Source organism: Canis lupus, chromosome 4, assembly GCF_003254725.2.
Source record: "Canis lupus dingo isolate Sandy chromosome 4, ASM325472v2, whole genome shotgun sequence".
Lineage (NCBI taxonomy): Eukaryota > Metazoa > Chordata > Mammalia > Carnivora > Canidae > Canis > Canis lupus.
In genome coordinates this window covers 21,812,115-21,831,413 of record NC_064246.1, presented here as the reverse complement: position 1 = coordinate 21,831,413, position 19,299 = coordinate 21,812,115, and the positions used below count along the sequence as shown (strand labels likewise).

Genomic DNA, 19,299 nt, shown 5'->3' with positions numbered 1-19,299 from the left:
GGACAGGGTGTGTTCATTCTGACTGGCCACATGGCTGGCCGGTCCCAGGGCTGCCACAGCTGTCAAACACTCTGAACATCACTGTCACCAGAGCATGCAGCTCATCAAGCACTCCCAAATCAAGCCAGGATGAGTTGAGGCTGGGCGTGTTTCCATTTCACAGATCACTTCCAGAAGGTGCAGAAGTAACAGAACCGATGAGGGACCCCTGGCCACCTCACATCCAGTCAGCCACAAGCTCGCTGTGCACTAGGGGAGGGGCACCTGGGTCGGGGCAAGGCTCACCTGGCGGTAGGTGCAGATGATGATTTCGCGCAGGTGGTAGTGCATGGGCGTCATGGTCTCACTGACCGTGTCCAGGGCTGCGTCTACCTCCTTCTTCACATGGTGCCCGTCGGGCAGCAGCTGCACCACCTTCATCACCACCTGGGGCCCGAGGAGCAGAGAAAAGTGGGGGGTAGGTTGGACCCCCAATCCCAGCAACAGGCTCACCCCACACTAAAGGCCACCTCAAGGCCCATTTCAACAAGTGGTGCTGGGAAAACTGGATCTTCACATGCAAATTTAACTCAAACCAGATCAAAGACCTAAACACAGAGCTAAAACCATAAAACTTACAGAAGAAAATAGAGGGAAACCTTATGACATTGCATTTGGCAACGACTTCTTGGATATGACATCAGAAAGACAGGTAACAAGAGAAAGGACACCGTCCACAGTATAAAAAGGCAACCAACAGAAGGAATGGAATTATTTGCAAATCACATTATCTAATAAGGCATCAATTTCCAGAATATATTTAAAAATTCCCATAACTCAACAACAAAAAACTGAATCAAAACTGGGCAAAGAACTTGAACAGAAAACATAATAATATTTTAAAATTTTGGGATCCCTGGGTGGCTCAGCAGTTTAGTGCCTGCCTTCAGCCCAGGGCATGATCCCGCAGTCTGGGGATCGAGTCCCACGTCGGGCTCCCTGCGTGGAACCTGCTTCTCCTTCTGCCTGTGTCTCTGCCTCTCTCTCTCTCTCTCTGCATCTCTCATGAATAAATAAATAAAATCTTTTTTTAAAAAATGAAGCAGATTATCATACGATCCAGCAATTCCACTTCCAAAAGTGCAAGGAGATATTTGAACAGGCATGTGTACTCCCTTGTTCACGGCAGCATGATTCACAATCGCCAGGAGGCAACAATAACCCAAGTGTCCACTGGCAGATGAGTGGATAAACAAAATGTGGTATGTCCAACACAACAGAGTCTTACTCAGCCTTCCAAAGGAGTGAACTCTAATAGACACTCAACATGGATGAATCCTGAGGACATGATGTTGAGTGAAATAAACCAGACACAGAAGGACAAATACTGTATGATTCTACTTATATGAGGTATGTGGAACGGTCAAGCCCATAGTGGCAGAAAATAGAACCGTGGTCACCAGCGACTGGGGGCAGGGAGGGATGAGGAGTTACTGTTTTATGGGTATGATCAGTTTGCAATGAAGAGAAAGTTCTGGAGGGCTGGAGGGTGGTAACGGTTGCACGACAAAGTGAACGTACTCAATGCCACAGAACCATACACTTAAAAAATGGTTAAAATGGTAAATTACATGGTATGCGTATTTTACCACAATTTAAAAAATAAAAATCTAAGAATCAGCCAATCAGCAGGGATTAGGAAGAGAGGAGTTTCAGGGGAGGGAAGAGCATATGCGAAGGCCAAGAAGCCGAGGAAACTTGGCAAGGTTGAGGGAGAGCGCAGAGGCCAGGGTGATAGGACGGCAGGGACAGCAGGGGAAGGGAATGTGATGAGGCCAGCCATCTAGGCGGGAGCCGACCACGGCCTCGACACCAGAGAGCCACATGCCAGCTCTGAGCTCCACATCCCCCGGCCGTAGGATAGGGTCCCTGCCGCCCACTTGCAGGGTGTCTGGGATGATGGCGTGTGGCAGGCGCATAGTACAGGAAGTGTCAGTGGCCGTCCATCCAGTGCCCTGGACTGAAATGAGGGTGGAGTGGGACACGCCACAGCCCCACATCAAGGTCACCAGCCACAGCTGGGGCCCAGGCACCTGTTGGGCAGTCGTCAGCGTTACCCAGACAAAACGTGGCCAGAGGCCTCCTCCAGGGCAAGGGGCAGCCAAGGGCAGGGCCAGGCAGGGGGGTCAGTCGAGCCCCCCCTTCTCCAATAGCCATCTGCCAGGGCCCAGGGCCACGCTCACCCGGCTGCGGTTTGCTCATCTGTGAAATGGGAGCAGGGGAGCACTCAGAGGACAAGGAGGAAGATGGTGATATGAGTAAGAAGAGCTCTGAAGACCCCCCAGACCTGCAGCAACACTTGCCCTCTCCCCTCACCCAGCTATCCCCGCAGGGCCCCAAGGGGCACGCTCACCTCAAACTCGCCCTTGGTGAACTTGGCATCGGGCACACTCACGAGCTCCTCCTCGCCCACCTCGGGGAAGCCCTGAGGGAGGACAGCGGCTGGGACCGGGAGCACCTCCGTCCAGGTCGCGCCCTCCCCTGCACACCACCTCTGTCCCAGCGGCGTCCCGGGCCCGGGTGCCCCCTGCCCTGTCCACACACACCTGCATGTGCCAGAAGGCGAGCACGGCCACCACCATGGCTGTCGTGGTCCGGCCCTGGCCGCTGAGGCAGCTGAACACGAAGCCGGTGCCCGCGTCCAGGGCGAGGGCGGCCCGCAGAGCCTCGAGCAGTCGGTCAAAATCCTGGGTGGGGAGACCAGGGTGTGCGTCGGGCAGCGGGACCCCGGGCGGCCCCCACGCACCTGCCGCTCCCAACGGCAACCCCAGCGCAGCTGTCCTGGGCCGGCCAGGGCCCCGGCTGGGTCACGCTCACGGCCCAAGTCCCGCAGGTCACGCCAGACCGCGTGCTTGTAGTGAACTGTCACCTGCCTCCAGGCCCCGGTCACACACGTGAGCGCGCACGCACACACGCCGGCACACTCCACCGGGCAGGACACGAAACGTGCGTATGCCACTCCCATGTGCCGCGTCCCCAGGGGACCCCTGGCGGTGATGGTGCCTGTAAGGGACCCAAGCCCCCCCCCCACACACACACACAGCCGATCGCTGCAGCACAGGTCCACCAGGGGGCGACAAACAACCGGCAACCAGAGGATCACCCCCTGCACCTGGCAAGTCCCCACAGGCGCCCGCACAGAACCACACCCGCGTAGACACACCACCCAAACAACCGAGGCATCACACAGGCACACAGTGACCCACATGCCGTAAGTGAGGACACACACACCACGGACGTATCCATGGACCTTGAGACACCCAAACAGCCCAGACTCCCACAGAGGCACGGGCCTCCAGAGACCACACACATAACACACCAACGACCTTGGTCATACGCAAGCACTCCACGGCTCCCTCCACACACACACCACACCACATGGTTCCCCAGCCACGCACCTTTCCCCTGGTAAAGACAAGACGTGCATCACAGACTCCACACCAGTACACCCACCACACACACGTACACGCTCCACAGGGACCCCACACACCCTCCAAACATGTTTCCCCAACAAACACACATTCACTCAAACACCAGGGACGTGCTTCCCACACACACACACACACCTACCACACGTAATGAACACACAGGTGCATACGTGCCCTGCAGACACGAAGCTAGGAGTGCTGTGAATAACCCACTCGGTCGAATCGGAAGGTTCGTGGAACAGGCTCCCAGTCCCTCGGGGGAGCTGCGCCCAGGACCAAGGCCCAGGCCAGAGCAGGGGACGGCAGGAGAAGGCCTCCTCCCCCTCCCCAGAGGCCCGGCCTGCACAGCCCCCTCACCTTCTCGCAGGGGGCACAGAAGTCTGGCACAGGGATGCGGTGGTACGTGAGGCCGGGGTAGGTCCCCCGGTGCTGGCCGAAGACCTCCTGCATGGTCAGGCATGTCTGGAACCTGCGGGTCGGTGGACCGCCCGTGCCCGAGAGAGGCGTGCTCAGGTGGGCCTTCAGCTGGGACTCCAGGTGCTAGAGGAGGGTGGGACAGAGGGCTCAGGCCACTGAGGTAGCCGCCAGGCTGACAAGAGCCTGACATGACCAGGACCAGTCTTGGCTACTGGGTGCACCCCTGCCCCTTCCTGAGCCTCAGGGGTCCGACCGAGAGCCAGGGAGACAGCCAAAGTGGGAGTCCTGATTCGGTCACTCCCTGAGTCTGCTCCTCTTGAGGCCTCAGTTTCTCCAACTTACAAGAGGGGCATGGGACCTTCTGAAGATCCTCCCAGGCCAGTTTCCCAGAAGGCCTCCGAGGCAGGCATGTACAGAAGGCAGAGGGGGGGTGCCTCACCTCAAGCTGGTCAGAGGCCATGGGGGGCCCAGGACACCGCAGGCTGTGGGTGTGCCCGTCACACTCCAGCACGGCCTCCTCCCTCAGGTTGACCCATACAACATGCCGTAGCTTCCTCTTGGCATCAGTCAGGTAGGCCAGGACACTCCCCAGGGCCTGGGGGGACAGGAGGGCCATCAGTGAGTGACAGGGCTCACTCAGGCTCAACCTTCCCCCCCACCCCCCGCCCTGCCCCGACACTACGAGTGGACCTAGGGCCCCTAGGGTGGTCACCTTGGTGCTGGGCTGGGCCGTGCCATAGATGGGCATGCGGGGCACCCGTCGAAAGTTGGCCACATCCATCTCTCTGATGGTGCTGAGTGCATCTGGGGAGACAAGGTCGTCTGCCACCTGTGGGGAGAGCAGCTGACTGAGGTTCAGAGCCTGGCCCAAGGTGGGGCAGAGGAGGCGCTTTACAGTTTACAAAGTTACACTTGCACTCTTGCAACTTCATCACTGTGCTGGCGAGGAGAAAAGCGACAGCGCCCACTCTCCAGATGAGGAACCTGACGCTCAAAAATGAGAGGCTGGTGACAAAAACATCAGAACCAGGACTCCCAGGGCACCTGGGTGGCTCTGCGGTTGAGGGTCTGCCTTGGGCTCAGGTCACAACCCCGGGGTGTCGGGATCGATTCTCGCATCGGGCTCCCTGCATGGAGCCTGCTTCTCCCTCTGCCTGTGGCTCTGCCTCTCTCTCTCTCTCTCTGTGTCTTTCATGAATAAATAAAAATAAAACCTTTACAAAAAAAAAAAAAAAAACAGAACCAGGCTTCCCGCCTCCTTGCCCAGAGCACACGGGTTTGAGAATGAGGAGAGCGACTACACCAGTGGCCAAAGCTACAAACGCTCCTGGGGGCCTGATATCAACTCCACATCACTCAGAGGAAGACCCTGCCGCCCCAAAGGCCATCGCCCCTTTGCCTTCTGTGAAGGAGGGCAATGCCTAACCCGACCCATCAGGCGTCAAGGGCCCGCCAGCCCCGGGCCCACACCCATTGCCACTCCCCCAGCCAGCCAGCCACACTCACCAGAGAGCCCTTCGTGATGAGGTCCCCTGGGGCCACAGGGCCCGCGGAGTTCAGCGTCACAGGCAGGCGGTACAGCTCAGGATGGGCACACAGCCAGCGGCTGAAACTGAGGGCAAAGGCCAGCGGGTACTGCAGCCCGAGGCAGAGAGACGGGAGTTCAGGGGCACGAGGCCATCCCAAACTCTCCCAGCCTGCCCTGTGGCGGGGGAGCCCCCAGAGACACCCATCACGGTCCAGGGCAGGGATGAGGAAAGAGGGCCAGGAGGTCTGAAGCAAGATCCTTCCAGGCCCCAAAGCCCCGGCAAAGGGTACAGAGCCTGGGGCCAGGGGAGAGAGAGCTGGGTGCTCCCTCGGCCTGACCCACGGCTCTGGGACCACCACTCTAACTGGGTCTCTCCATGCGCCCCCCACACCCACCTTCCTCTGGAACCAACACAGATGTCCCCACTCCCCTCCCCAGCTCCACGGGGGACGCTGGCAGCCCCATGCCAGTCACCACGGGGGACAAGGCCGGAGGGACCCCAGGAGGATGGCTGTGGCCCTCCCCTTCCCCCAGCCCCACCTGTTCATGCAGATAGTAATTAAACAGGATCAGGTAAAAGTATTGCTCCAGGCTCTGCAGTGCCCTCTGCCGGACACCGTGCTGGCTGCTGCGGCCCTGCGAGGAGGTGACAGGGAGGGACACTGGTGGTAAAGGGCTCCTGGCACCACCCCATCCCCATCCCGTCCCCGTGCCCATCCCCGGACGGGCAGGAGGTAAGCCTCAGAAATCCCCCGGAACACAGTCTACCCCTCCTTCATAACGCAGTCCTGCGAGGCTGGAAATTCTCCCAAGTGGCTCACGCTATCCCCTTGGCTGTGATTAGTCTGTGGCACACCGAAAGCGTTGGTGGCTACCCCAGCACTACTGCTATCGGATTGGGGACCACCTCGCCCATAGGTTCTGAGCCCAGAGATAGGCTGGGACCCCCTCACCTCCACGCCCACTCTGTGCAGCAGGTCGTGCGCTTGTATAATCAAGGTGAGGAAGCAAGTCTATAAACACCCACCTCTGAGCCAGAGGCCCCCCACCCAGAACTGTGACCCCACCACAAGGAAACAAAAAGACCCTCCTCACGGTGCTCCAAGAGGGCCATTATTTTCACCCTCACTTCTGAGAAATGAAGTGACTTGCTCAATCAGGCCTCTGATGGCAAGGAGAGCTGGGTCCCCAGACAAATGTCCTAACCCCAGCCCAGTGTGCTCTGGGGGTAAGGAGCCATCAGAGAGGATCCCAAGCTCCCTCTCTCCACCTTCGCATCTCAGGGTTCTCCTGTGGGGTCACAACCACCTTCTGGAGGGCAAGTGAGGCTCATACAGGCCTGAAAGGAAGGTTATGCTCTTTGATTACATTTAACCCCATCGTTGGGAATCCAGGCTAGAGCTCGGCAAACTTCTACTTCTTTCAAAGGCCACGTAGTAAATATTCCAGGGCTTCTGCTGTACCTGCCTCACTCTGCCACTGCAGCCTGAGAGAGCCACAGACGGGACTGAAATGAATGGGCAAGGCCATGTTCTAGGAAAACTTCTTTACGAAAACAAGGTGGCCGGGCTGGATTTGGCCCATGGGTCATAGTTTGCCAACCTCTAATCTAGCTAAGAGAAAAAAAAAATCCTAAATATAAAACAGCTTTGCTTTCATGAAATTATCTTGAGGCAAAGGAATTTACACAGATGAGAAACTGGAAGCAACTCAACTGTCCAAGGCCCATCCAAGGGAACCGTGATTAGTGAGTGAATCATGGCAGGTGACATTCCAAGGACACCTGCTCTGAGCCAGGCTCCCATCGAAGGGCTTCATGGCTCATATCTCAGCTGATCCTCACAACAATTCTACGGGGTGGCTACTGTTACTGGCCCTGTTTTACAAGTGGGGAAACTGAGGCACGGAGTCGTGAAGCAGGTTGCCCACGTCCACTCACCTATATAGGTGGCAGAGGCAGGACCGGACCCCAGGTGGTCAGGCCAGAGCCCATGCTCTTAACCTAGCAGGCCAACGACGGCTGACGTCACAGAGCTAGCAAGCATGGCCATGACGAAAGCAGGGGTGGCATGGGAAGCTGAAGAGAAGGGCTACCAGCAGGCCGCAAACATGCCCTGGAGCACCCGACACAAGATCGTCACAAAGCACGTAGGAGGAAGCCAGCCCCGGATGCTCACAGCAGCTACACTGGCATTATGGGTGACTTTCTTCCCTCTCCAATTTCTCATTTTTCCATACCAGACTTTTCAAAGTTATTTTTTTTAAGTGTTAAAGAAGAAAAAGTCTCTGCCGGCCTTAGATTCCTTCCATGCACTGTCATGCGCAAACACTGTCAAGACAACCGCCTCTCCCCAGAGCGCAGGGACAGGGCGCTGAGACAGCCCAGAGCCCATCACTCTTCCAGACGCAGCGGACTGGACCAAACCCCAGCCGACCCAAAGCAACAGCAAAGCACTGATTGGCAGGAGGAGGGGAGCCAGGAGCGATCTGGGAAGTCTCTGGACCCAGAGGCCCCCCAGCACCCCTGCCAGCAGCCCCTTCCTCCATCCTGTTTATTCTGCAGCAAGGGGACCCGGCCAGGGAAAGTAAACTTCCCCTCTTCCCTGTCCTGTCCTTCCTGCAGGCCTCGCTCCTGCATCGCCCCTTCCTCTGAACACCTCTCTCCTCCGGGAGAAGCAGCAACCAGAAGAGTCTGTCGGACAGAAAGCAGCCAGCAGGCCTCACGGAGTGAGGTCGCAGGACTCAGCAACCGCAGACCGTCCGGGCCTCACCTGGGCTGGGCCCTCTGGCCGGGTGCCTTCCAGCTTCTTCTGGCGTTCCAAGACTACCTCCTTCAGGTCATGCAGCTCTGCGCAAGCGGTGAGGGCTCTGTCCACCTGGTGCCCCGACCAGGGCAGGAGGGCAGCAGGGAGGGAGCAGGGCCGGGGGAGGATGGCGGGAGGTGGAAGGGAAGAAAGGTTTGTCAAGAAGCTGCAGCTACGGGGAGGAAGCGAAGCCCACTGAGGACCCCCGCCCCCAGACCCCTGGCTCACCTCCTCCACCATCTTCCTCCCCTGAGGCACCATGTGGAGAAAGCTCTGGATCACCTGGAGCTGCTCCAGGGGCAGTGGCTTGGTCTGCAGGGGGACAGCCCTGACAAGGAAGGGGTCAGTAGCATAGGCAATACCCCCAAAGGCCTCTACCTCTGTCCCCCCACCACACTGACACTTCCCATTCACACGGCTGCCGAGAAGCCCTGGACTACAGGGTCCAAGTCTTCCTTCCCATTCAAGTTGGGGGAAGCAAGGGGCATGCTCCCCACTGGGGAAACTGAGGCCCAGAGAGGTCAAGAGACTTTTTCCATGTTACTCAGCAAGTCTGTGGCAACCCAGGAGATGAACGCCACCTGCCCCACCCCCAGCGCCGGCACTGGGCTCCTGCCACGTCCCCAGACTCCTTCCAGCCCTGCCCCCTCCGCTCCTCATCCTCACACTCACTCGGGCCTCGAGGCAGCCCCACTGTGGTGAAACAGGACGAGGGTACCCAGGGTCATTCCCAGGTTGGTCCTGCCCACGCCCGTCTGGCAGCTGAAGAGGAGAGCAGGGGGAGGCCCGTGGGCATCTCGGAGCAGCAGCAGGCTGGGGGTTTCCTGGGAAAGACCAGAACCATCAGCAACAGCATGACCTGGAAACCCCTCTGCTGGGACCAAGCCGTGGAGGTCGGGGGGATCACGACGTGGGCCTACCTGTACCCTGCAGTCTTTGGCAAGGATGGGGGGGGGTGCCTAGACAGGTGGCTCAGTCTCTCTTACCAAACTTCAAAGCCTAATCTGCCCTATTCGCACCAAGGAGCACGGCCCTGCCTCCTTCCCAGGCCCTGGCGGAGCTCAAGGAGTTGGTCTGAGAAGTGAGACTGCTCAGAGGGGACAGGCTCGTATTAACACCCCCCAAGCCCCGAAATACAAATTAAATAAGGTGGCTCTTCCACAGGGGCTGGCAAAGAAATACCACCCGCACTCAGGAAACACCAGCCCAGGAGTCTACGGATAAGAATTTTTTAGCTCCAGTAACTTGGTGTCTAGACAGGTGATTTGTCCAAAGATCACACAGCAAGTTAACAACTGAGCCTGCCCAGAACCCAGGCCTTCAGACCGTCAGCGCTGGGCTCTGGCAGCGGAGAATGTACAAATACACACTCCCACAGAGATACGGACATTCCACCTCCTACACAACACTTTGCTCTGAGGAAAGCCAGAGGCCACACTTGCCCTGAGCTTCACCATGGAGACAGGGCCCAGACCCAGACCCGCTCTGCAGGCACCTGTCCCTACTCTGTGCTCCCACCAGCCCCTCCTGCCCTGACTTACCCGGAGGACACTCACAAAGGCATCAAACTCGGCTTCCAGGGGGGCCCCTTGCTCTGGCAGGGGCAGGCGGTGATACCTGCCAGGCAAGGGGGAGAGACCCATCAGGCACAGCCCAGGCATCCCCCCCACCCCTGCATTCCTGTGGGGGAAGAGGGTGTGGGGAACTAGCCCACCCTGCACACAGTGAAACTGAGGCCACAGCTGGAGAGCAGGGCCAGAGAGCACCCATGCCCAGCACACTGGCATCCCGTGTGGCCCAAGTCACCTGGTGACCCCGGGTGGGACTGGCGCTCAGTACCTGTAGGTGGGTTGCAGGAAGAGGGGCCGCTGGAACACCTCCTTGGTCACGAGCACGTCGTCCTCGCCCCGGATGGTGACAGCGTGGGGCTCCCCCAGCAGGTCCTCAATGTTGTGGTAGACGTGATACATGTTCTCACTCAGCTGGGCAAAGTCGTGGATCTACAGGAGGAGTTGGGGTGGGGGGCCATGACTGACCTTCAGGCCCCTCCTGGCCTTCCTGGCTGAGCTCTAGAGGGACTGGACCCCACAGAGGCCACGGATGGGCCGCTCTGCCTCCAGGGGGAAGCACCTGGCCACAGGGAAGTACTCTGTGCCCTGGGAGTCCTGACAGGACGGAGGTGGCCCATGGCCTGAGGGCAGCCACCCATATACAAAATGACATGGCCCACACTGGGGCCACGGAGGAAGTGCCCCGCCCTGTGGACAGCAGGAGCCAACTAAGCCATCAGGCCGAAGGACAGGGGAAGCTCCTTCATCTGGGCACCAGAGGAGACGAGGAGGTTCCTGCCCGGGGAGTCTCTGGGGGCCCCGTGACCACACACTCCAGGTACACACCCCCACGGTGTGTCAACGGCCTCAGGAACTTGGCAGGCCTCCCATGTTGTGGGGGAGGAGAAGAGAGGCACCTCAGAAACAGACAGAGGCCCATCGGGAGCAGTGGCGGCTCATAGAGGGCTGACCCTCAGTGTTGGGGCTCCTCGTCTGATGCTACTTCCACTCCCTCCTAGACAAGGGTGCTGAGTGTGAAGGAGGTGTGCAGGGAGGGAAAGGGGCAGAGGCAAACAGAGCTGGGCCAAACAGAGGCAAAAAAAAGTCCTTCCTGGGGTGCTGGGTGGCTTGGTCGGTTAAGCTCAGGTCATGATCCCGGGGTCCTGGGATCGACCCCCATGTCGGGCTCCCTGCTCAGAGGGGAGACTGCTTCTATCTCTGCCTCTGCCACGACCCCCTGCTTATACTTCCCTGTCAAATAAATAAATAAAATCTTAAAAAAAAAAAAGTCCTTCCTCTGGCTTCCCATGAGCCTGCCTTCCAGCCAGCTGCTCGCCCAAGCCGGGGAGGGATGTGAGTGGGCATAGGCCAGTGAGGGCCGATGAGCTGCCCGCGGCCTGCCAGCAAAGGGGGGCCCCCCCACCCACATCAGTGACCCTCACCTCTTTCCGGATGGCCAGCTCTAAGCTCTCTACTTGGATCCCAGGTCCAAGGCCCTGGAGGTTCTCGTGAAGATTCTGCTTATCTCGGGGTGTGTAGGGCACGAAGTCCTCGTCGGCGCGCAGAAAGAGCACGGGCTCCTCCCGCACACAGAAGATGATGCACCCCTGCCAGGAGCCCAAGGCGGAAGAAGCTGTCACCACTGTCCAGCACGGACGCTCGACCTTCTTAGCTCTGGGCCTTTGTGCAGGCTGCTCCCCGCTCGTTGAGCGCCTGTCACCCCCCCGCCCCAGTCCCTGCAACATGAATCCTGCCCAATAAGCAAAGCTCAGTCCAAATGCCACCTGCCCCCGACTCTCCCTCTTCTCGGGCCAACAGCCCTTTGTCCGAAGCTCATGGTGGTAACTCCTACTTCATACTAACATGATCAGTGAGTACATCTCCCTTCATGGACTACAGGTTCCTTACACATCCCACTAGTCCTAGCACGAAACACTGGATCAATCAAGTGCTTGACAGACACCAGGTGAAGAAATGAATGTCCACCACCATGATGCAATCATTCATTCACTGAGCACCTTACACCCAGAGAGGTATGTGGGCAGACCCTTCCCTGTAGAACTTGCTGTCGGGCTGAGAAGACGGGACCTGCACAGAGCTAACACCCCACCCCACTCTGGTTCACTTAAGAACTCTCCAGCTAAACCTCAGGTCAAATCAGGCGTGGGCTGCCCACACTGAGCCTGCAATCACAGCGGGCCCTCAGCCTCCACCCTGCAGACACTCAAAACCCCACCTCAGCATCAGGCAGGAAAGAGCAGACATTAAAAGCAGGCATTTAGGGATGCCCGGGGCACTCAATGGTTGAGCGTTTGCCTTTGGCTCAGGGCTCAGGGCATGATCCTGGGATATCCTGGGATAGAGTCCCACATCGGACTCCCCACAGGGATCCTGTTTCTCCCTCTGCCTGTGTCTCTGCCTCTCTCTCTGTCTCTCTCATGAATAAATAAATTTTTTAAAAAAATACGCATTTAGAGTCCAGATGCCTAGTTTGGGTCTTGGGACACCATTCATAAGCTGGGCCTCATAAGCTGACACCACTCATTCATCCTCTCTGGGCCTACGTTCTTCCTCTGAAATGGGAGGAACTGCCCTGCCTTCATAGGGTTGACACAAGCATATGTCAGCTCTGGTCATCATGCTGTGGCTCTCTCATTATCACCTGTCCCCTCTTGTCACCCTGTCACCCTTCTGACTTCTCTGAGGTTCTCAAAGTTAGGTGTATAAGGGCTCCTGACCTTAGGGCCCCCATAGCCACAAATGACATGGCAATAAATATTGGCCCAGAATCTCAACCATGCCGACCACAATGATCATCATGGCATTCAATGCCCAGCAGAGCCCAGTCTGCGTCCCCAGCCACCCTCCCTATCATGTGGCCAGGGCCCTCCCGGAAGCCCCTGTGCCAGATTTGGGGGGCCGGATCCTGCCTGGAAGCGGCGCTACTTACCCTGTGTCCATCCTTCTGGAGTTTCTGGAGAACCTGCCTGAATCCAGAGAGGCTGGGTTGTCCCATGCCAAACACGGTGAGCCCACCCCGCACCTGCCGAAAGTTGGGGGCCCCACAGCCCCGCAGAGTGCCCAGCACATCCATCTTCTCAGCAACATCCCGCACCAGGAAGTAGCGTCCCTGGCAGGGGGAGAGCCACAGGGGGTTATTCAGATGGCTCAGGGACATCTTCCGTAGGTGGAGTTCTATCCCAGGCCCCAGAGGATGGGGAGCAGGGAGATGGGGCAGGGGACATGCTCTTCAAACTGTCTGTAGGCTTTTCAAAAAAAACAAACAAAATACATGACCATCTGTGATCCCAAGAAAGGTGTCATTTAGCATGGGAAAGGGAAAAACAATTCCTCCTGGTGGGGAATCAGAGAAGGCTTCACACAGGAGGCAGCATCAGAGCCAGGCCTTGAGGAGAGACCAGGGAGAGGCACTCCAGAGGAAGGAGACTGAGGCTGGCCCTAGTGTGGGGCCCAAAGCTCTCCACGAAGAAGGCAAATGTCTCCCTTGGCCAGAGAAAGGGCTTGGAGAAAGGGCCAAGTAGTGATCACAACTAAGGCCCCAGGAAACAGCTAGAGGAATCCTGCACTAGCCCCTTCCTGAGGCCCTGGAGCTCTGACGACGGACGGGGCTCCTCCCTCCCCGGCTGGCGTGGATGGATGCACTGACCACAGAGTAAAAGTCATCTGCGCTTGGAGACCTCACTTTCTAGGGTAGAGGTGAGGGGAAAAAACAGCTAAGCCAGAGAAGTTCTGGGACTCAGAGACTGGGATGGAGATCCCCAGGCTGGGGGGAGCAGGCTGGGACCCTGTCTCTGTTCTTCCTGCTGCTCAGAGGGTGTGGTGGGGGCAGGCTGGGGCCAGGCAGGGTCCTGCCAGAAGAGAAGAGCTGGGGGCTCCACGGGGCAGGGGGAGCGGCCCCCAGAAACCAGGGTGTGGGAGGAAGTGGATAAGGGCCCCAGAGGGTGGGGTGAGGACAGAAGCAGAGAAGGGAGGAGCCAGCGGGGAAAGCAGGAGGGAGGGACACTGGGAGGCAGGAGGGTGGGAAGGGATGGGAGAGGCTGAAGGGGGAGGGCCCGGGCTGACCTCACCTGCACCAGGTAGTGCTCAGGGGTGGCGTCTGACAGGCGGCCCAGCGTGTAATGGGCCTTGAGCAGCTCATCATGGATCTGGAACTCCTCCTTGCAATTATACCTGCCAGGGCAGAACAGAGCCCAAGTCAGGAAATCTTCACGATCTGACTAACCCCCATCCTCACCAGACCCCACAACAGGGCCACCCCACCCTTCCCAGGCCCTGGGCCACCCCTCTGTGGCAGAGATGGCCTGCTGTCCTCAACATCCACCCTCTCCTTCAAGAACAGAACCCTGCAATTGTGACTGGGCCATCCAGCGGGGAACTATATTTCCCAGCCTCCCTTGCAGCTATAGGATGGTCATATGGTTACGTTTTGGCCAATGGAGGGACACCTGGGTGGCTCAGTCAGTTAAGCATCTGCCTTGGGCTCAGGTCATGATCTCAGGGTCCTGGAATCAAGCCCCTACAGGGCTCTCCGCTCAGCAGAATGTCTGCTTCTCCCTCTCCCTCTGTATACCCTTTCTCTCTCTCTCTCTCTCTCTCTCTCTCTCTCCCCCTTTTTCTCTCTCTCCCTCTCCCTCTATTGCTCTCTCTCAAATATATTAAAATCTCTAAAAAGAAAAAAGTTCTAGCCAATGGGATATGAGGAAAAGTGCTATGTGTACAACTTTTGGGCCATTCGCTAAAGAAAAGGTGGGTGCCTTCTTCTCTCCTTCTCCCTGGCTAGCACCCAGAAGTGATGGCAAGAAGTTGATGCTGATGATGGTGGGGAGACAAGAGAGGAGGGGCCTGGCTGACCCAGAGCCACCATTCCAGGCTGGAGCACCTCCTGGACTCTAGTGTAGAGAGAAGCTTTGGTCTTGTTTAAGGCCTCCTATTCAAGGGTTACTTGGGTCCCAGGTGACCCTTCCATCATATTGTCTCTCAGAACAACGCCACACTGACAATCCCACAGCACAGTGAGGTGGCTCAGGACACAGGCTTTGGGGGTGTGTGACCTGGGCACGAACCCAGCTCCACCGCTCAGCAACCCTGTGGCTTTGGAGTTACTCAACTCTCTGTGGCTCCGTTTCCAGTAATCCTCACCTCCCAGGGCGGCTGTGAGAATTCAAGGCACGGCTGAACGTAAGCGCTTAGCCAAGGGCCTTGGGCACAGGGTTTATTAATAGAATTACTTTTACTAGTAGCAATGCTACCTCTACACAGGGCCATTTCAAACAAAACTAAGACGTACAAAACTAGAGTTCTGCAGATGCTAAACCAGGGTGGGTCTGTGCGCTCAAGACACGACAAGCTTCCGTGCCGATTATAACAAATGGAGAAGACACTCGCGCTTCTCTGGTGTCTGCTCCTCTGCTCCCTGCATCTAGGGATGGCTGGGCGGTGGAATGAGTGGGACAGGGGAGCACTAGGCGAGGAGTCAAGAGACTTGGGGTCCCGCTATCAGCTCTGCCTCCATCTCGCCACGTGGTGCGCAAATCCCTCTACCCCCAGGAGTTCCAGTTTGTGCTCTTAGATCCAGTTTTCACACCTGATCTAAAACGTATAAGATGAGGAGTCAGCAAACCTTTGATAACAAGAACTGGATAGTAAATAATTTTGGCTGGGGAGCCATACAGTTTCTGTTGCAACTACAAGTCTGCTACTGAGGTGTTAAGTATCCACGGATAGCATATAAGTGAATAGGACTGGCAGTGTCCCAATAAAACTTTATTTACAAAAACAGATGCCAGGCGGGATTGGGTCTGTAGGATACAGTTTGCCAAACCCCGTGTTGGGTGATCTCTAAGGTCTCTTCCCCCCAGCCATGCTGCAACCCCAGGGGTACTGTACTCATGCTGGATCCAGGAAAGACACACAGTCCCACTGTGGCAGATTTCTTCAGCAGCCCCGTGACTGTTCTGAGCCACAGCACTTGGTTAAATATCTTGCATGTCATCCCCACATAATCTGCTAAGAAAAATGAGACCCAGAGAGGGAAGAGGATTTGCCCCAGGTCACAAAGCAAGGCCCAGGACCAGTGTCTTCAACACTGCTCTCGGGGGGCCAAACCTAGATGTGTCACCCCTGGGAGAGGGAATACAGATCAGGTCTCTTCTCTTCCCCTTATCAGGAGCACAGTAATGGATTAGGACTCTAATTTTCCTGCCAGGCCTCAAAGCCAAAAGGCGGATTTATCATTCCCGGCCCTCAGGTCTCCTTACACAGAAAGTCCCATCTACTAGGTCTCTGCCAAACTTGCATGTGTGGAACACAGTTCATTCTTAGCTCACTGTGTCCTACTTCCTGCGTCCAGGAGGGGCCCAGAGGCAGATTCAACAGAAGATAAGGCTTCTCCATTCACCAGGAGACACAGCCAATGCTTCTTTTGTCCTCTTGGCCTCTGGCTCCCAGCAGCCCCTCCTTGACTGACCCCATAAGGGCAGACAGGGTTGCAGAGCCCCCTTCCAGACCCCTTTCCTCTGGGTGCATGTAGTGCACTGTCTCAAATACAGTGTCAGAACAAACCCTCAGCCTCCTCCAGGAATGTCCCTCAAGGACTTAATTAAGAGAGGTGACCAACAGCTTCCAGCTTTTTAGCTCACAGCTCTTTAACGACCTGGTATTAACCTCACTTTCGAGCCATAATTACTGGTTGTGAAAAATAAAAATCTAAGCTTTATACATCCAAGTATATAAACTCCCTTTGAAAATGTTGGGCCAAAAATTATTTTCAAAAGGGCGTCCCCCCACCAGCCACTCCTCCCTCTCCGTGCCTCATGTCCTCATGCCCATAAGTAATATGAGCCTAGAGACCCACTCAGCCACTCGCTTGCTGTGTTACTCCAGACAAACTGTTTAACCTTTCTGGGCCTCAGGATCTTCATCTAGGAAAGCAGTTTGCAGACTAAGTGCTGGGTGCTACCCCTCCTCCAGGCCGCTGCCCCAACCCTGTCTTCTAGGGACATGGTCACAGCCCCACCCCACCCCCGCCACTCACGTGATCACGACGGGGGCCACTTTGTTGGGGATGATGGACTTGGCCTTACTGTTGTGCAAGCCTGTGCTCTGGAAGGAGTGGACGCTGAGTGAGTGCGGACCGTCCATCGTGCCTCCGCCCTGGAGGCCCTCAAAGGGGGCGCCCGCCGAAACTGTCTGCTGGGCGGTACTGGCCGTTGTACCCATAGTCTGCCGGCAGCCTCAGGACCCCAAACCTGTGGAACAAGAAGCATGTGGTAGAGGAAGGGGTAGGAAAATCCAGGGCAGGAAGGGACCTGGCCCCCTCCACCTCCGCTGCACAGATACCAAGTCTGAGACCCAGAAAGGGCCAGCTGGCCTGTAGCTGGAGACAGGGCAGGTATGTGGCCTACCACGTGTTCATGAGGGCCTGCTATGGGCCTGGCCCTTTGCTGCTGTTTTCGGAGGGTCATGGATATGAAGAGACACAAAGACACAGCCCCTGACCCCTTATAGTCATACTCCCCCGGCAAAAATATGACTGTCAGAAAGGGGTTAACCCTCCACACCTGGTCAGGACCTAGGGCTGTAAGTGACTGGGTCAGGCCACCCAGAAACCAAACCCCGCTGACGGGGAGGAGTGCAAAGACCTAGGGCAGGTGCAAAGGGAAGTCAGGCTTGGCTCTGAAGAGTGTGGATGTGGGGTGCCTGGGTGGCTCAGGTGGTTAAGTGTCCGACTCGATTTCAAACACAGGTCATGATTTCAGGGTCATGAGACTGAGTCCAGGGTCAGACTCTGCACTCAGCAGGGAGTCTGCTTGAGATCCTTGCTCTCCTCTCTCTCTGCCTGTTGCCTCTCTCTCTTGCTCTAAAATAAATAAATCTTCAAAAAAAGAGAGAGAGAATGTGGATGGGAACAGGATGCTGGATGACATGCTAGCCACAAATCTCACGAAATGAGGCCAGAGACATCCAAGGGTTCAGTGAAAGCACCAGGCCCCCGAACTTGCCATCACCATCATCAATATCACCAACAGCCGAACCTTCCACCCATGTGAGGCAGGCTGGGCACCCTGGTGGACGCAGTGATCCCCACCCCACAGTGGTCTCCCCTCCCAGAGAAATACTTAAGGATGCACGCAGAAATCAGGCTTCCGGGGTGTGTGGTTAATGGAAGTGTTATTTAGGATGGCAAAACCCCGGGAACAACCTCCAGCCAACAACAGGGGCTTTGCTGAATAAAGGAGGGGGCATCACTAAGGTGAAAGGCTAAACAAAAAAAAAAAAAAAAAAGAAAGAAAGGCTAAACAGCCATTAAAAATACCACAGTGATGGATTTGAAAAGACCTCGAGGACACAGGGCTAGAAGGAACAGGTTGCAAGGCAAGAAGAGGCTACAGTCCCTTTTTAATTCATGGAAACATATCAGAGAAAAGTCTGGGGGACACAAGAGGCTAATGTGAGTTATCACCATGTGAAGAGTGTATTTCTAACTTCTCCTTTTGCTTTTTCTCCCCTGAACACTGGGTAATAAAGTTAAAGCCTACTGAGGACAAATAAGAGAACATCTAGGGAAATAGCCAGAGACCAGTGAGGAGCTGCTGGAGGGCGTGAGGAGGACTGGCCGGGGTTGGAGGACCAGCCCTGGGGAGGAGGGAAGGGGCTGGGAGTTCCTCGGGCCCCAAGGGAAGGGTGACGATGGGCAGAGACAGGCTCCAGGGCTCTGAGGGTTTAGCAGCCCTTGGCCCCAGTCGACCCTGATGATCTAGGATCAGGACAGGAGGGGGCCACCCGGCCCGCCCATCCCCAGCCCCATCTGCACCCTGACATCTCTGCACTGCAGAAGCACCAGGACGTGACCATCCGTCAGTGGTCACTGGCCCGGTGTGAGCTGCTCCGTGTGCTGGGGACGGTCTGCTCCAGCCACGCTCCCCAGCCCTCCCTCTCCACACCAGCAGCAGCACCTTGGGAAGTGGGTGGCAGAGGCAGGGACAGCGTGTTAGTGTGAAGGCTGAGCACACTGTGCCTTCTCTCCCCCAGGCCCTGAGGACCCGGGATCCCTCTCCCCAGAGCCGCTGAGACAGATGACTAGACTTACCCATCCCTCCTCGAACCTTCCCCAACCACCACCTGTCCCTGTCTTTCTCAGGTCTGGAAACGGCTCCCTCTCTCCCTCCAGCCCTGCCTCATCATCCTTGAGATCTCCCAGCAGCCATGTGACAGCTCTGTCAACATGCACACCTTGTGTTTATAAGAGCCCCACCATAGCCCATCCAATTTCTCCCTCCCTCCCCCTCTCCATCTCTGACAAAGGTGAAGGGAATGAGCCTCTGTTCCCAAACAGAAACACAGGCTGCTCAGATAGCACGAAGGGCTCCACAGTGGGCCCCAGCCTGCCACAGCAGAGCCAGAAACTTTTCTCCACTTCACTGGCTTTGGCGGGCTCCCAACACAGCTCACCAAAGTTCCCCAGACCCCTCTTAGCAGCCTGGCCCAAGGAGGAATGGACGACTACAGTCTCC

The 19,299-nt window shown here is 56.8% G+C and overlaps 1 protein-coding gene across 5 annotated transcripts in view; it reads right to left on the bottom strand.

Moving 5' to 3' along the window:
• PALD1 (phosphatase domain containing paladin 1) overlaps nucleotides 1–19,299 on the bottom strand; it is a 94,371-nt gene that overhangs the window by 18,819 nt on the left and 56,253 nt on the right. For all 5 annotated transcript variants that reach the window (XM_035714952.2, XM_025434327.3, XM_025434324.3 and 2 more), the window contains exons 2-18: nucleotides 16,821–17,034; nucleotides 13,855–13,957; nucleotides 12,717–12,896; nucleotides 11,209–11,373; nucleotides 10,056–10,216; nucleotides 9,758–9,833; nucleotides 8,889–9,040; nucleotides 8,445–8,544; nucleotides 8,184–8,288; nucleotides 5,953–6,048; nucleotides 5,391–5,519; nucleotides 4,597–4,713; nucleotides 4,324–4,479; nucleotides 3,825–4,007; nucleotides 2,586–2,726; nucleotides 2,393–2,464; nucleotides 286–426 (exon numbers count right to left, since the gene is read on the bottom strand). In XM_035714952.2, the coding sequence (XP_035570845.1) occupies nucleotides 286–426; nucleotides 2,393–2,464; nucleotides 2,586–2,726; nucleotides 3,825–4,007; nucleotides 4,324–4,479; nucleotides 4,597–4,713; nucleotides 5,391–5,519; nucleotides 5,953–6,048; nucleotides 8,184–8,288; nucleotides 8,445–8,544; nucleotides 8,889–9,040; nucleotides 9,758–9,833; nucleotides 10,056–10,216; nucleotides 11,209–11,373; nucleotides 12,717–12,896; nucleotides 13,855–13,957; nucleotides 16,821–17,005 (2,262 nt within the window). In that variant the 5' untranslated portion in view covers nucleotides 17,006–17,034. The remainder of the gene's footprint in view (nucleotides 1–285; nucleotides 427–2,392; nucleotides 2,465–2,585; nucleotides 2,727–3,824; nucleotides 4,008–4,323; nucleotides 4,480–4,596; nucleotides 4,714–5,390; nucleotides 5,520–5,952; nucleotides 6,049–8,183; nucleotides 8,289–8,444; nucleotides 8,545–8,888; nucleotides 9,041–9,757; nucleotides 9,834–10,055; nucleotides 10,217–11,208; nucleotides 11,374–12,716; nucleotides 12,897–13,854; nucleotides 13,958–16,820; nucleotides 17,035–19,299) is intronic.